This window comes from Podarcis tiliguerta (genome assembly GCF_965153285.1).
Source record: "Podarcis tiliguerta genome assembly, chromosome: 12".
NCBI lineage: Eukaryota > Metazoa > Chordata > Lepidosauria > Squamata > Lacertidae > Podarcis > Podarcis tiliguerta.
The window spans coordinates 33,660,349-33,676,231 of record NC_139545.1 but is presented as its reverse complement, the minus strand read 5'-3'; the positions used below and the strand labels follow the sequence as shown (position 1 = coordinate 33,676,231).

At 39.8% G+C, this 15,883-nt stretch overlaps 1 protein-coding gene across 39 annotated transcripts in view; it reads left to right on the top strand.

Moving 5' to 3' along the window:
- The window catches only part of AKAP9 (A-kinase anchoring protein 9), a 103,769-nt gene that overhangs the window by 78,398 nt on the left and 9,488 nt on the right, over positions 1-15,883 (top strand). For all 39 annotated transcript variants that reach the window (XM_083405594.1, XM_083405585.1, XM_083405592.1 and 36 more), the window contains 11 exons: positions 2,746-3,813; positions 5,131-5,277; positions 5,681-6,142; positions 6,981-7,038; positions 7,189-7,310; positions 7,852-8,043; positions 9,824-10,012; positions 10,736-10,880; positions 12,944-13,139; positions 13,983-14,133; positions 14,974-15,642. In XM_083405594.1, the coding sequence (XP_083261720.1) occupies positions 2,746-3,813; positions 5,131-5,277; positions 5,681-6,142; positions 6,981-7,038; positions 7,189-7,310; positions 7,852-8,043; positions 9,824-10,012; positions 10,736-10,880; positions 12,944-13,139; positions 13,983-14,133; positions 14,974-15,642 (3,399 nt within the window). The remainder of the gene's footprint in view (positions 1-2,745; positions 3,814-5,130; positions 5,278-5,680; positions 6,143-6,980; positions 7,039-7,188; positions 7,311-7,851; positions 8,044-9,823; positions 10,013-10,735; positions 10,881-12,943; positions 13,140-13,982; positions 14,134-14,973; positions 15,643-15,883) is intronic.

Sequence of the window (15,883 nt, the reverse complement as noted above, 5' to 3'; positions counted from 1 at the left end):
GTGAGATGTAAAATCAAGACTTCCGTACAAACCAAACAGTTTAAGATGTTAGAACGTGGGTTAGGCCACACTGCATTTAGAAATCCATGTCCTGATTTTCAAAATACAGTTCTCATGGATTCTGCTTTCTCTTGATATATTTATTGAAATCTTAATTTCTGTGTAGTGGTAGATAATTGTGCAATTTTAGTCACAATTCCTCTGTAGGATAACTGGAGCAATATAAACATACATAATCTGAGTAGTGATTATCAGGATGCTAATGAAATGTATCATCTCCAGTACAAGTATTTATACAATGGGTTGTACTCTAATGCCATCTGCTGGATTTTGCCTAACTTCTGCCAGAGGTTTGCAGAAAAAATACGTTTTATAACTGAAATTGTGATTCTAGAAAGTTGCTGAATTCTTCTTGCAAACTTAGGATAGAGTGTCAGTGTATATTTTACAGCAAAGCACAAAAGGCAGACCAGTTTTTAATAGTTTTCAGAGTGCTGATACCAGTTACTGTGAAACAAAGTGCTTCGAAAAGCAAAATATAGTGAGTCATAATATTTCTCTGTTCCAAGTTATAATAGTATTCCTGCTATTTTCAGGTTTTCAAAAGAGAAACTTGTTCTGGATCTTCCCTCCGCTCCTCCTTTCAATTTCAGGATCCCATATTTCTGTTCCTTTCATGACTATATGCCTAAAATCACTACTGCTGCTACTCATTTAGATATGTTATGTAGCAAGTCCTCCACACAGCCTCCTTTGCATTAGCAATAGAGAGAATTCACTAGCTTTATTTATATGTCTTTTCAGGAATTACTATATCTTTTGGAAAGAGGAAGACAATTATTTGTAGTGCTTCCCATAAATCCTGTGACTTTATCTTGTATCATTAAGATATAAAATATCTAGAGCTTCTGAGTTTTCTGGTTCCATCTAGTTTTTTTTTGTGGTGGCTAATAAATGCTTTCTGCATCCTTTTGCTGAGAAAGCAAAAAGAAAGAGTTTTACTAGGTGAGGCCAAAGTCCATCCAAAACTCTATTCTTGAAGTTGTTATAAATCAATCACTGTCATCTATTCAAAGCCAATATTTCAGCTATTCTACATTGGTCTTTTGAATCCATTCTATTTATACTTCTCTTTCTGTTTCTACCTTTGAATTCCTAGCATTGAAACTCTTCCTGAGGTTTCTAAAGCACACCTTCCCCATGTAGCTACTTCTATCTTCCTCTAAATTATTTGTCTGAATAATTTGAATCTTCTTACTTGGTCTTTACACCTTTCCCTCTTTCTAAACAGATTTCTTTTAGATAAAATTCTGGAACATTCCTTGTATGGTTGGCAACTTATCTCTTGGATCATTTTGCCTTCCTCATAATAATACACCAGTGAAATAATATGCTTTATTATTTTTATTTCTTCTGCTACTTCATAGTGTCCTTCCCCGCCCCCTTACAAAATCTCTTACATCTGTATAGTTGCCACTGTTTTGTAAAGTCATGATTTCACAGCTTTTGAATAGTCACCGGTTCTTTTTTCTCTCAGCCAAATGGCTACTAGCCACAGTGGCTATGTTCTCTCTCACTATTAGAGGCAGTATGCATCTGAATGCATGTCAGGAATCACAAGTGGAGATAGTGCTATGGGCTTCCCATAGGCATCTGGTTGGCCACTGAGAGAACAGGATGCTGGACTAGGTGGGCTTTTGACCTAACCCAACATGGCTCTTCTTACGTTGTTAAATGTATCCCACCTTTAAAAACAAAGAAAAAAGATATGAGGTGTTGATTGTATGAGTTTCTCTTTTTTCCAACCATATATAGTCGTACCTTGGTTTTCGAACAGCTTTGTTTTTGAACCTTTTGGCTCCCGAATGCCACAAACCCGGAAGTGACTGTTCTGGTTTGTGAACTATTTTTGGAAGCGAAACGTCCCATGGGGTTTCCACGGCTTCCGATTGGCTGCAAGAGCTTCCTGCAGCCAATCAGAAGCTGCAGTTTGATTTCCATACGTTTTGGAAGTCAAACGGACTTGTGGAACGGGTTCCGTTTGACTTCCAAGGTACGACTGTACTTAGATAATATAGCAACTTCATCAGTGTAGGAAGATGTGGAAATTACCCTATGATTCTGTAACTTAGGAGACCGATCAGGATCCTTACTTATTCATTTTTTTGTTGTATGTTTGGACTGTGAAAAATAATGTTAAGTTCTAGTAACTAGGGATATAACGGTGGTTTTGTCGAAATAACCAGCACTGGAGAGTTCTTTTTTGCAAATGGCAAATGGGAGTTCAGTAACTAGAATGAAGCTGAGGAGCTGAGATATAGGAATAGTTCTGGCAGTGAAAATATCAGTTGAATTAGAGTTACACAAATTACTCTATAAGCTGCTTGCATATCTGCAGACATAATTGATCAAAAAGCACTATGAAGCAACTTGGTCCTGCATATAGTCCCTTTGAACACAGTGAATTTTATATTCCCCGGTGAATTTTATATTTTCCAGAACTTGAAACATTTAAGTGGAAAATACTATGAAGTTTATGTTTGGACAAACCAAAATTCTTAAATAACTCTCAGAAACATTTGGTTCTTAAAACTTCCATGCGAAGGTGGATTGATTGGCACTATGCAATCAATCATATATTGATAATATGAGGAGTTGTTTATGTCAGCAAGTTGTTGGAATCAATTCCAGAAATGTCTACCTCTTTTGGATAATTAAATATTTTTTATTTCTTTGACCACCTAGGTGATTGAGGGCAAAAATGAGCACATAAGGGAACTGGAGGCCCAAATAGAATATTTAAAGAGCGATCAGGAACGTGTGAAGCAAAACAGCGAACAGGAACTTGAGCAGCTAAATGACGTTATTGAAAAACTCCAGCAGGAGTTGGCAAATATTGAGCACAAAGTTCCTCTGGACTTTTCTTTGACTCAGGAAGATGCAGATAACTTAAAATACCAGCTTGATGTCGTGTTGGCAGAAAAGGAAGCTTTGGTGAAACAAGTGGAAAATAAAGATGTAGAGGTTTCTGTCGTGAAGAATGAACTTGAGGAAACAAAATTAAAGATGAGCAAGTTGGAGAAGGAAGTAGATGCACTGAAGAAAGAGCAAGAGAAAAAGGAAGGCATACACAGAAACATGCAGATGGACAGTGGTGTGGCAGAAATACGAGGATCAAGCCAACTGAAAGCTGAAAGTCAGAAGAAAACTAAAATGTTAAAAAATGAAACCCCTCTTGGCTATGAGGAGGAAAATGCCAAAGATTCTTCCAGCACAAAGTTGCAGCAGCTTCAAGAGGCTTTGGAGGAAAAGGATTCAGAGCTAAAGCAACATTGCAGTCAGCTCACGGATTTAAAAGAGCAAGCCCAGGCTGAGTCAGCGGTGCTTAAACAGAAAATAACAGAGCTGGAAGAAACGCTTGAGCAGAAAGTTGCTGCAGCCCTTGTGAGTCAAGCTCAGCTGAAAGCAGTTCTGGAGCAAAGTAAACTTCTCCAAGAAATGCAGGTGGTTTCAGGAGACGCCTTAGAAGCTATAAAAACTATTTCAGCGGAGAAAGGAAACAGCACGCCTGGAGAAGGTGCAGGTTCTATATTATCTTCATTATCCAACAAACTTTTGGAAATGGAGAGCCAGCTGGCAAGTGCACAGAGCAGCCTGGAGCTAGAAAAAGCAAAGGTGGAAATTGCACAGAAGGAAGCAAAGGAGAAGGAAGAGAGACTTGCTGAACTTCACCAGCTACTAGCAGAAGTAGAAGAAAAGCACAAAAGGGAGAAAGCAAAGAGTTCTAAGCAAGAAAAAACGCTTACTGCTCAGGTGTGTGTGGCCTAAAAATGGCTGCTCATTCTTCTTTAATGGAGTAGGTGAATTTTCACAAAAAAATAGGTGAGGTGATGTTGGAAAACACCATATACATGACCAGAAATGTTTCTGCAATAGTTCAAGTCTCCTTGCACAGTGGGAAACAGATTTCTCAGTTGTAAGGAAACTTGTATCTTTTCACTTTGCTTATCATGAACTATTGCCGGTTCTATCAGATTATAATAATACTAGCTGCATAACTGTGCGAGATAGAAAGAAGCACCTTCCTATCGATATACTTCAGTAAATTCTAAAAGGTCACCCAATTAAATATTACTGTTTCTGAGGCTGGATTCCAAAGACCATGTGTGAACCTCTACCCTCCTGCTGGAAATACTTTGGTTTCCTTTTGTGCAGTCTGCAGGTTGGAGTGGGAAGGAGCTGCTTACCTGGTTTCCCAGTACCTGGGTCTCTTGCTAGTTTCTGAGATGGGGAGGGAGCAAGGCAGTGGGGAGGTTGGTGCATTGCAGGCAAGTGGTGGGAGTTCCAGATTGACGGTGCTGCATCACCTGCTATATGCCAGCATCCCTGCTGCCCGCCAGTAACTGGCAGTGACCCCAGCATTGGGACACATGGTAAGCAGTACAGCCCCACCCTGCTCTGCCCACCAACTGCTACTGCTTTCAAATAACCGCTGCTGAAAATAAGTAGACATTTTCTCTTGCTGATTCAATGCAAGTAGCTTCAGACAAGTTGTAGCACACTCAAAGAAGCACTTTGCTCGGCATGGACTCTTGGAATCGTAGCTTTAGGTTATTCCATTTAATGCCATACTCTTGTGCTCTAAGTGCTAAAGGTAATACTGGCCTGGTATGCATGATGTGGTAAGTCAGGCTTCCTCAACCTTGGCCCTCCAGATGTTTTTGGCCTACAACTCCCATGATACCTAGCTAGCAGGACCAGTGGTCAGGGATGATGGGAATTGTAGTCTCAAAACATCTGGAGGGCCGAGGTTGAGGAAGCCTGTGGTAAGCTATGACTCGCCATGACCTGCTGAATATGCACACTAGGCCAATATCTGTATTGTAGTACTCAGTGGCCTTTTCAAATTCTTCAACGGACTTCTTTAATGACCCAGAACGCTTCAGAGACACCGCATCTTAGCTGCATGGTCCTGATTTCATTGGTTAGCAACCTAATGAACTACTTAAAGCTTTGTTACACAGCTTATGTCACAAGGAATCATGATATCAGGGTTGTAGTAGCAGATAAGCAAAACATGCCTGGGCTTATAGTCACAAAATTGGGGTTTTTTTGTACATTGCTGTGCAGGTGGCTAAAGAATTGAGTGAAAACAAAGAAAGAAATATACTGTCTGATGATCCTGAACTAGAGAGAATCAGAGCTGAGTCTGTTGCTGCTAAGGAAGAGCTTAATAGTTACAGAGAAAAGGCAGAAAAACTTAATGAGCAGTTAATGGTAAGAACTGAACATTGCCATAATTATTTCATTTTGAGCTAATGATTGCTTGCAATATTTTCATAAAAGACTGTTTGGTTGAAGGGTGGTATTCTTATTCTTATATCAATTTGCATGATGTTTTTCCACATAAATGTGCCCAAAGCTACCTAAGGGGTTTTTAAATTAAACAATTTAAGGAACTTTACCATTTTATGTTTGTACAACTTCTATTTCTGAAAATGTCCATGTTTAACTTACAGTTGGATTTCCTTGTTTGTTTTTGTGAGTTACATTGTAATGGCCACTGGCTGCCAACAATAAAAATCTGACTTTTTGACAACTTTTAAACCACTTCAGATGTTTTAAACTCGGTGCTTTGAAAAAGGTATTTGAAACACCTGTAATTCTGATCCATTTCTAGGTAAAAGAAACAAGTTTACTTCGTCTCGAAGAAGATCTAAGGCAAACCAAAGATAAGCTGGCTGAGGCAGAAGAGAAAATTGAAAATTATGTAAGAAAGGAAAAGTGCATTGAAAAGTTAGAGGCTGTTTGTATCAATAAAAGTGATGCATCATGTCAGACTGACAAAGCCCTGCACATCAACAGCTGCAACCAAACTTCACAGCTCCTTGTCAAAAATAAGGAAATTCAGATTGATTTACAGAATGGGTGTTCTGCAGAGGAAGTTGCAGAAATCATCAAAGAATTCAGTGAAAAAATTGACAAAATGCAGGAGCTACATGCTGCTGAGATAATGGATATGGAGACCCGGCATATCTCGGAATCGGATGCACTAAAAAGAGAGCAGTTTATTGTAGTGCAGGAATTAACGGAGGAATGTAACACTTTGAAGGATGTCATAGAAGCCCTGAGAGATAAAGAGGTGTGTATTATCAATAATGTCACAACACTTCCATTTTCAATAAGAGGGTTTGCAGGGTGCCTACAAGGGAGTTGCACCAGTCATAGCATCATGGAGTTCTATCACTATCAGATAAATTTCCATAGTTTCTCATCAGTCCAGGGGAATCCAGTGATAATGTGGCAAGAATGTCCAACCTTTTTCTTACGGGCTTCCATAGATGGTGCAGATGGTGATGTTCTTTTTGTGGCACTCGTGGCTATTAGAAGTGAGCACATATGGTTCTTCTGAAACTAGCACTCTTCATAGGAAATAGCTGCCTTATTTAGGGTTCTCTGGGGATTAATAGGGATAAGAGGAGAAGGAGGGTATAAGGAAAGGGGTCTGGAAGGGCTTTGAAAGGGTTTATGGTAGGACTCGGCATCTGGAGGCCCTTGGGGAACAAATCTGCCCTTGTTGAGGAATACGGATTAGTTCTCCAATATCTTTTTATAGAAAGGTAGTGGATAGCTTATTAGGACATGAATTGGATTCCCATAGAAGTGCTGGTCAGGGATTTAATGGAATCAACATTTTAAAGTGGGCCTCAAATACTTTTTCCTCTAAATTTCAGTAGCTGGTATAAATTGCAGAGATGTCATAAATTGTTGAAAGCAAGCTGAATTTAAGCTGGGAAGGTTGGTTGCTTTTGTGCTGACCTTGTAAATGATAATGAAGGGTGGTTGTATTTAAAACAACAACAACAACTAGTAGTTGTGCTGGTTGCTTTTGTTATTGTTTTCTTTAAAAAGCAGTTCATCCGTTTATTACAGTGAACTCAATCTTGATCTTTAGATTTATTTATTTATTTGAATTTTAGGGGATCCCTGGCATAGCACAACCCTCATCTTCTAATGCTAGAGATGGATGCTCCAGTGGTAAGAGAACAATGTTTTTTCTCTGCATGCAGATTCAATTCCCACTATCTCCAAATATGGTTGAGAATGTCCCCTGTCTTTTTCTGCGTTTGGCAGTACTTCCCTTTCCAGAAGCCATGTTGATTTGTCCCAATGATTTGCCTGTTTTAGACTCTAGTTCAGACTGGAGCCAAGGAGCATATCTTCTACCAAGCCAAGGAGCAGATGCTGTATCAGAAGGAATAGGAGATGAAGGTGAAGAATCAACAGATATTCTTCCAAAGGGAATAAAGGTAAATAAGGGGATTTTATACCAGTATAATCTGGAATCCTTGCAACAACTATTACAGAGATTAGAGCGGAGATGTAGAAACAGAAAAACATACATACTGTTTGTGGAGCCAACATTTCCTCTTGGTTATAGCCATTGCTTTGGGCCAGTTTGAGCATAATGAGGAGAAAATTATAATCTTTCACTTCCGTTTTTAAATAAATCACAATTTCCCCTTACTTCCAAATTTGAGGGTTGTTGTTTTTTTAAAGAAAAACTATGGTTTCAAAGCAAGTCATAAACTCAAAGAGTAGAGCAAAATGAGGATATTTGGGTTACTGAAAAGTGATAGCTTCCAATCTCTTCTTTACAGCCATGAAGGTAGGGAAAGAGTGTTCAAGCCCAAGGCATGCGCAAGTTTGAGCACTTAGGGGGACAGTGGCTCCGCATTGTCTTTGGACTGCCCCTTTATCTTTGCATGGCTGATTTGATATGATGTGCTCAGAATGGTAAACAACAAACAGCATGATTTTATAACAGCTTTTGGCTTCTTTTTTTAACAGGGATTGCTAAGAGCTATTCATCGGGAAGGTGAACAGATTATTTCTCTCTCAGAATCTCCTTATAAGGAAAGTAACGTACATTCTCTTAAACAAGGCCCAGAATTTTGGCTAGAAGAACGTAAGGCTTTCTTGGGCACTGTTTCATCTTTGAAGGATGTAATTGCAAAAATGCAGATTCACAGGGACACTGAGGTAATTATAACCACAAAACTGCTTAGTCTTCATGGATTGTACTAGATGCCTTTTTCTTTACGTAGGTTAATGTGAAATATTCGTTGTGCATAGAAGAGGGCTATGAAGGGCGAAAAATTGACTGGAAGTAAATTTAAGATCCTTGCTAAATCGTATGCAAGTGATTTTTAAGTTTGGCCATTGCAAGAAAGTACAGTGGTGCCCCGCAAGATGAAATTAATTCATTCTGCGAGTTTTTTTCGTTCTACGAGTTTTTTCGTCTTGCGAAGCACCAATGTGTATTGACGGTTTCCCATAGGAATGCATTGGCAGTTTAAAAAAAAAAGGCGCAAGACGTTTCTTCTTGCAAAGCAAGCCCATAGGGAAATCCGTCTTGCGAAGCAACTCAGAAAATGGAAAACTCTTTCATCTTGCAAGTTTTTCGTCTTCCGAGACATTTGTCTTGCGGGGCACCACTGTACTGATCTAATTCTTGCCATATGTAAATCAATCATATACAGGTCAACTTAGAGTGAATCTCATTGTGTTCAGTGAGACTTACTCCTAGGAAGGTGTATATAGAATTACAGCCCAAGTCATGCAAGCTCCAGAGAGCTTGTACACACTCAGCAGGACCTCTGATTTTTCTGCTTTGAACAGTAGCCTACCAAAATCACAAGCAGCTTTTCAAAGACCTTTGATTCAAAAGTGGCTTTGAAGACTTTGAAGGCAGAAGGGCCAATACCAAAATAACAAAAAGTTAAGACTGGCCAGTCATATACAAAAGCAATCAAACTAAGAATGTGGTCATATTCTTTGTTACAGTTTTAACTGGATTTAATTATTATTTTAATTAAGCAAAGGGCAAAAGGGTCAAGAATGACAAGGTTTAATGCAGAATCCAGCACAATATTACTCCTAAAATGAACGGGAGGTTGCAATGTGGCTCACCTTCCCTGGCCCTCTAAGCAAAACTAAACCCAACAACAACTATATTGAGAGTTTACTCAGCTTCTCAGTTGTTTACAAAAACTGGACCTAGCACTCACACATATTATTGGAGGCATCAGGCCCCAGTTGTCACACTTAACACACTGAAGTGGAGTTGTCTCCAAATTCCAAATGTTCTGCTACAATATGTACCACAAGCTTTACTTCAGTTACCACCACAGCTAGCCCAGAATCTGTTCCAGCAATTTGGGCCACCTCAAAACATATATGCAGCTTCTTTGAGTTTTACTGATGACCACATTTCTTATCCTGATGAAATGGAGATTGAAAATCTTGTACCTGGCACAAATAAGTGGCAACAAAATATGTTGAAATTAACTCTGCGGGAAGGCAACAATGAGTTGCATTCAGGCAATTTGAGCTGAATAAATGGTAAGCTGTTTCCTCTTAGAAAAACAGTGCTCTTCGGTATCCCTCAAAAAAGCACAGGTGTTGCATTCCCAGTAGTATTTAAATATATTTAAATACAGTGGTACCTCGGGTTAAGTACTTAATTCGTTCCGGAGGTCCGTTCTTAACCCGAAACTGTTCTTAACCTGAAGCACCACTTTAGCTAATGGGGCCTCCCGCCACGCCGCTGGAGCACGATTTCTGTTCTCATCCTGAAGCAAAGTTCTTAACCTGAAGCACTATTTCTGGGTTAGCAGAGTCTGTAACCTGTAACCTGAAGCGTATGTAACCTGAGGAACCACTGTAGTATGCATAAGTTAAAAGCCAGATCAATGAAAGTTAACAACAAAAAAGTTTGACGTGATGATATGACTACTTAATTGCATTCATGCCTTTGTAGTTTTATGCAGAATCTGAATCTTCTGAAGGTGTCTCAGATTGGCGAGCTGAACTTCTGTATGCTGTTCAGCAAGTGTTTCAAAAAGAAAAGGACGTTCTTCTAGCAGCATTTCAAATGGAGTTGGCTGAAATGGGCATTAGAGATGTAATGGAGATCATGGATCAGTTGGAAAAGAGACTTCAAGAACAGGTAAGACTTACTCATGTATGGCAAAAATTGTGATTCTCTCTTGACAAACTTTTAAATTATTAAACTACAGAAGCTCTGTGGTTTTAAAGCCTAGCAATGCTCTTGCCTGTTGCTCCACAGTCTTGCCTGTCAATCCCATGTCCCAAAGCATATCGGGGGAACAACTTATATACTGCTTCATCTAAAAATGCCTTCCGTGTTGCTAAGGTTGTTCCCAGAGAGTCAACTTTGAACTTTCTCCAAAATTGTAGTTTATAAACTTTTTCCATCTTTGACTGCAAACCTATACCTTTGTACCCTCTAAGCTCCATTGAAACTTACTTCTGAGTATATATAGAATTGCACTGCAACAGGAATATTTCCTTCCCTTAAAAATGTAAATTGAAAAGCATGCTATAAAGATGTTGTGTCATGCTATTGCGATACCACAATGCTTTTATTTTATAGAAATACAGTTTAAGAAAAGTAGAAGACTTGTTACTGAAGATCACCACACAGAAATGATAAAACTATAAACATTAATAGTTATTACTGCTCCCTTGATGAAATCCTGCATGTTTTGCATTATGTGCTCTTCAGTGGCAAACACAATGTTCTGTATAAAATGCTTGAGATGACAATAGCTTGCTAAATTGTGATGAAGACACATTTTAGATAATAATCTGGGTTATTGCTCACTCATTTGGTGTTATTCTTCGTTCTTTTGTTTCTAATTGATAACAGCACATATTTCAGAGAACTGCTGTGGACTGCATTCAGAATGCGGATAGAAGAAGTCTGTTAATGGAAATCAATTTATTGCGTGCTCAGCTGAACAACAGAAGAACTGATCTAAGGGGAGAACTAGAAATGGAGCCAAAATGTCACGGTAATTTTTATGACTCTCTGCTGCTGTGTATGCTTATATATTCATGAAGGTAAAGGGACCCCTGACCGTTAGGTCCAGTTGTGAACGACTCTGGGGTTGCAGCGCTCATCTCGCTTTAGTGGCCAAGGGAGCCGGCGTACAGCTTCTCGGTCATGTGGCCACCATTTATCATCCCGCCAGAGCAGTACCTATTTATCTACTTGCACTCTGACATGCTTTCGAACTGCTAGGTTGGCAGGAGCAGGGACCGAGCAACGGGAGCTCACCCCATCGCGGGGATTTGAACCGCTGACCTTCTGATCGGCAAGCCCTAGGCTGAGTGGTTTAACCCACAGCGCCACCCGCATCCCTTATATATTCATAAACATCTGCTAATAGATGGAGCCATTGTTCTTATCTGAAAGGTGTTTCTACTTGGGTGTTAGGATGTCAAGTGGGATTTGAATGCAAGCAAAGCCTTCCAAGGAAGTTGACTCTCCCTCCCTTGAAACCTCAGTTCTTTTTCTGGCCAAGCTAAGGAGGACCCTAGAGAAAAAATTGGGAGATAGGAAAAGCAGACATAGACAAATGGATAAAAAGACAGTTACAAGTCTCCTTGTTGGACATGCCAGTTTCCCACTCATTAGTGGATGTATGGCATCCGAAGTGCTGTTAATTTTCTCCTCTGAACTGGGAGGCAGCAATGAACTTTGAAAGAGATTTCCACAGTCTCTTTGCCTACTTCAGGAGGCATGGCTAAACCAAAGATCTCCTCTTCTCTTGAACTGGTTATTTTGAAAGGACTGGTATGGATGGTAATGACAAAAGGACTATCTATAATTACACTTCATGGCTGATGGCATGGTTTTACTTGGCACCCTGGTAGTTTCTAGCTAACTCTGCTGATATATGAGACAAGAAAGCAGGTTTTATTTGCTTGTGTATATATTTACTAAGGCAGAATGGGGGTGACTTATTGGGGGAAATTCCACGTTAGATAACTGGGTGGGAACTCCTCAAACCAAGAAGTCTCTTCAGAAGAAGCAGACTATAAAACAACTTCAGGAGTTAAGGCTTTGAGAATTTCTCCTCCGTTTGCTTGTCTGCCTGAAAAGAGTGGGAAGAAGTCTTGCAGTTTCAGCTCCCTCCCTTCTGTATCTTGCTTGTCTGCTGCCATTCCCTCCACTGGCCAGGAGCCATATTGCTTCTTCCAACTCTATTCAACCAGAGCCCCCACCTGCTGTCATCACTTCTAATGTGAGACAAGTTTGGCCCATGCACACAGTTGCCAGCACTCTGAACTGCACCTGCAAGATAGTAGTCATTTCAGTGTCATTGGGTCTACCTCATTAGGCACCTTCTTCCTCATTCTACGTCTCGACCTCTGCAACACTCAATAATCTGGATGACAGACTCTGAAGCACACATGCCTTGGAGGTGGGTGAGGTGGTGCTTTTTCCCAAAGCCTTTTCCATCTTTGAAGGCTGCTTGCCTAAATGAAGAGGCACAAGGAAAAGCAGAGAATAGACAACAGACTGAGGGGAGGGTGGCTTACTTAATAGGGCAAAATAAACCTGACATTTGTTTGTGACTAAGAGCAATTCTGAGGCAAGCACAGAGACAGTCACACTAACTAAAGAAATCTAACATACTGATAGGTAAACAGTCACAATACAGTACTGTTTGCCAAAAAGCTTGAGGAAGGAGAAGACTGAAGATGAGAGAGGTATGTCAAGGGTCTGTTCTGAGTGAAGGCATGAAAGGAACTGGCTTCAAGGGAGGGAGAGTCAACAACTTCCTGTGAAGTTACATTGTTTCCTGCCTTTGAGCAATAAGGGGAGCCAAATCCCTCTTGGCAACATCCCAAAGCCATGGAAGAACTGTCTCTTCCTTTTCCTTCAGGCTAGTGCTGTCTTTCTTGACATATATGTTTGTGTACCTGTTTCTTTGCTATTATTTGCTGAAATGTGTTTTATAAATGATATATTGGACTTGCTACAGTCATTTGCTCAGGGTGTTTTTTCCGATCAAAAAGGATTAGTGTGTACAGTCAGTTACTTATTGTTTGACTGCATATTCTCTAGAATTGTTGGGGTACAACATGGAGGTGCAAATGGAGCTCAGTAATATAAAGGACAAAGCAGCTGAGGTTCAGGAGCAGCTGAATTCTGAGAGGGTGATGGTTGCAGAACTGAAGAATGAACTTGGACAGACTAAACTGGAACTGGAAACAACACTGAAAGCCCAGCATAAGCACTTAAGAGATCTGGAAGCCATCAGGTGAGGTTCTCATTGGTGGGGTCCTATAGTGAATCTGAAGTTTAATGTCGATATAAATTATATATCCATAATTTTTCATACAAAGTCAGTTTGACTTCTCTGGTTTTTAATTATAGGAAAAAACCAATGGCCTCAAACTGTAATAGCTATAATAGCTAATGTGGTATGGGGTTGGTTATTTTAATCTGTTTAATTACTTAAATCAGGGCTTATTCACACTGAGCTATCTACTCTTTCTAGGCACAGTCTGTGCTTTAAAGCTCCATGTTTTAGCATCCTTTTTTTCTTTTCTTTTCTTTTCTTTTCTTTTCTTTTCTTTTCTTTTCTTTTCTTTTTTTCTTTTTGCTCCAGAGCTTTGCCTGCAAAAACCTACTCTTTAAAGGTCAATCAGAGAAAATAGCAATCCACGGATACCCAAATTAACGCTTGCTCTGATTGACCACTAAAGAGCGGGTTTACATAGGGAAACATCTGGGGCAACCCCCCCAAAAAAACCCCTGGAAATAGGGGCAAAGGGTAAGAGTGGATAATCCCTTAGATTGACTTTCCTCATTTTGCTGACGCTTAAGAAGAAATATTCTACAAGGAACAACATGTTAACTCCACAAACATGGAGGGTTGGGATGATGTCGAATTAATGGACAAGGAAGGATTCAGTACTTCCTAAACAAATGTCCACCCCCCATTACTATTAGGAGGCAAATATGAAGTTGAGAACCTAATGTTTCCCTTTTAACATGTAGTTTCACACTCAGTGTCCACACACATGTGAATAATTTATCCTGTCGTAGTTACTTTCTTGAAAAAGGTTTATAAAGGCAACCTTGTCTTGACTTTTGTCAGAAATGAACTTAAGGGGAAAGCAGCTGAATTAGATTTGCTCAAAGACACCATGGCAAGTGAACAGAAGAAATCAAGAGAGCTTCAATGGGCGTTGGAGAAAGAAAGGGCTAAAATAGAACGCAGTGAAGAAAGAGGAAAAGAAGAGCTTGAGGTAACAGTTCTTGACCCTTAAAACATTCTGAGCGTGCGGAATGTAGTTATACAGAGCTCTAGATTTTATCTAACTAAATAATGATGCAGCAAGCAAGGTGTGGAAGTAGAAGCAGTGCGCTGACTGACAGTGTGTGACAGTGTGTGTTTCAGTACCTGAAGCCATATGCTCATCCTTTTAGGAACATGAGAAGCAGTCTTACGCAAAGTCGGACTTTTTATTTGTCCATCTAATTCAGTATTGTCCACTCTAACTAGCAGTAGCTGTTTAGAGTGTCAGGCAGAGGTCTTTTACATTACTATATCTGAGCCATTTAACTGGTGATGCCTGGAAATAAGCCTGTGACCTTGTGCATACAAGGAATGTGTTCCAGCATGCTAGTCTCTCCCATGATGGACCGTATACTTCTAATAAGTATGTGAACTATTCCTGCTCCTCTTCCTTTTTACCAAGTTTAAATCTACTCGGCTCCCAAATGATGCCTGAGGTTTTTTGATATGCCAGTAGGTGGGAGTCTGAATCCCTTCAAGTTGTCAGAAATAAATTTACATTTCAGCACATTCTCAGTAGGCACCCAAAAGACAGCAGAGGAGTTTCTTCTTTTAACAAGACTTTTAAGCTGAGATATTTGCAGGTCTGCATCTATAATATGTACCTTAATCGTTTTTATTGGAGTCAAGGGGAAAAAATATATTTAATGAAGAGACTCCAGCATTAGGTTAAGCCTTGAATTAGAATCACATCTAGTAAGATCTTCAGCCCCAGTAGTGTCAACATTCATGTTGTATTTTCAGATTCATTCAGACAGTTGTGTATCATTTTCTTTTTTCCTTTTGGAAGGATTTGAAATATTCCCTTGAAAATGAGAAACAGAAAGTTGCGGAACTGAGTAATCTTTTGGAGCTGGAGAGAGAGCTGTCAACTGATTTGCAAAAGAAGATCCAGTCCCAAGAAACATTGAATGCAGCCCAGTTGTCCCAGGAGCGCAGCTGTAACTCTGAGCTTCAGGTACTCCTGGAATCTGAGAGATTCAGGGTTCTTGAGATAAACAGTGCCCTAGAAAGGGAGAAAGAGTTGTGTGCCCAGCTTCAGGCAGCTGACCAGAAAAGTCAGGATGGAACTCTTACACCAGCTGAAGAATTACTCCAGGATCTGCAAAAACAACTGGACGAAAAGCATGACTCTATAGTTGCCCTGGTTAGCGAAACTGAGAAATATAAATTGGAAGTTGTGCAATTGAAACAACATATGGAAAAGGAGAGGCAGGTGCAAAGAACAGCTCTACAGACTGAGCAAGATGCTAACATCCTGGCACAGAAAAAAGTACATGAATTGGAATCCAAGGTAGAAGATCTTCAGTGGCAGCTTGGGGAGAAGAGACAACAGGTTCATCAGCTGCAATGTGAGGAAAAGAAATTGCAAGAGACAATCCAAGAATTGCAGCAAAGAGAACAGAGAGAAGAGCCCGGAGTAAAAGTGGAAAAAGCAGTATGTCAGAATCTAAATGAGGTATGGTAGCTTTTAGAACATAAAGTTCAAAATTGCAGGTGATTTTAATTGCCCGATAAAATTTGTAATTTCTAGATCATTGAGTCTTAACTGCATGAATCAAAATTGCTTTTAATTGGGGGGAATGAAGGACAATTGAAAGCAAAATTTTAGGTATTTCATTAAGCTCTCCTAGCATTTGTCAAAAATTGCTATTGCGAATGCTAATAAATTTCATTAAGATAATTCATGCTCTGCCCTT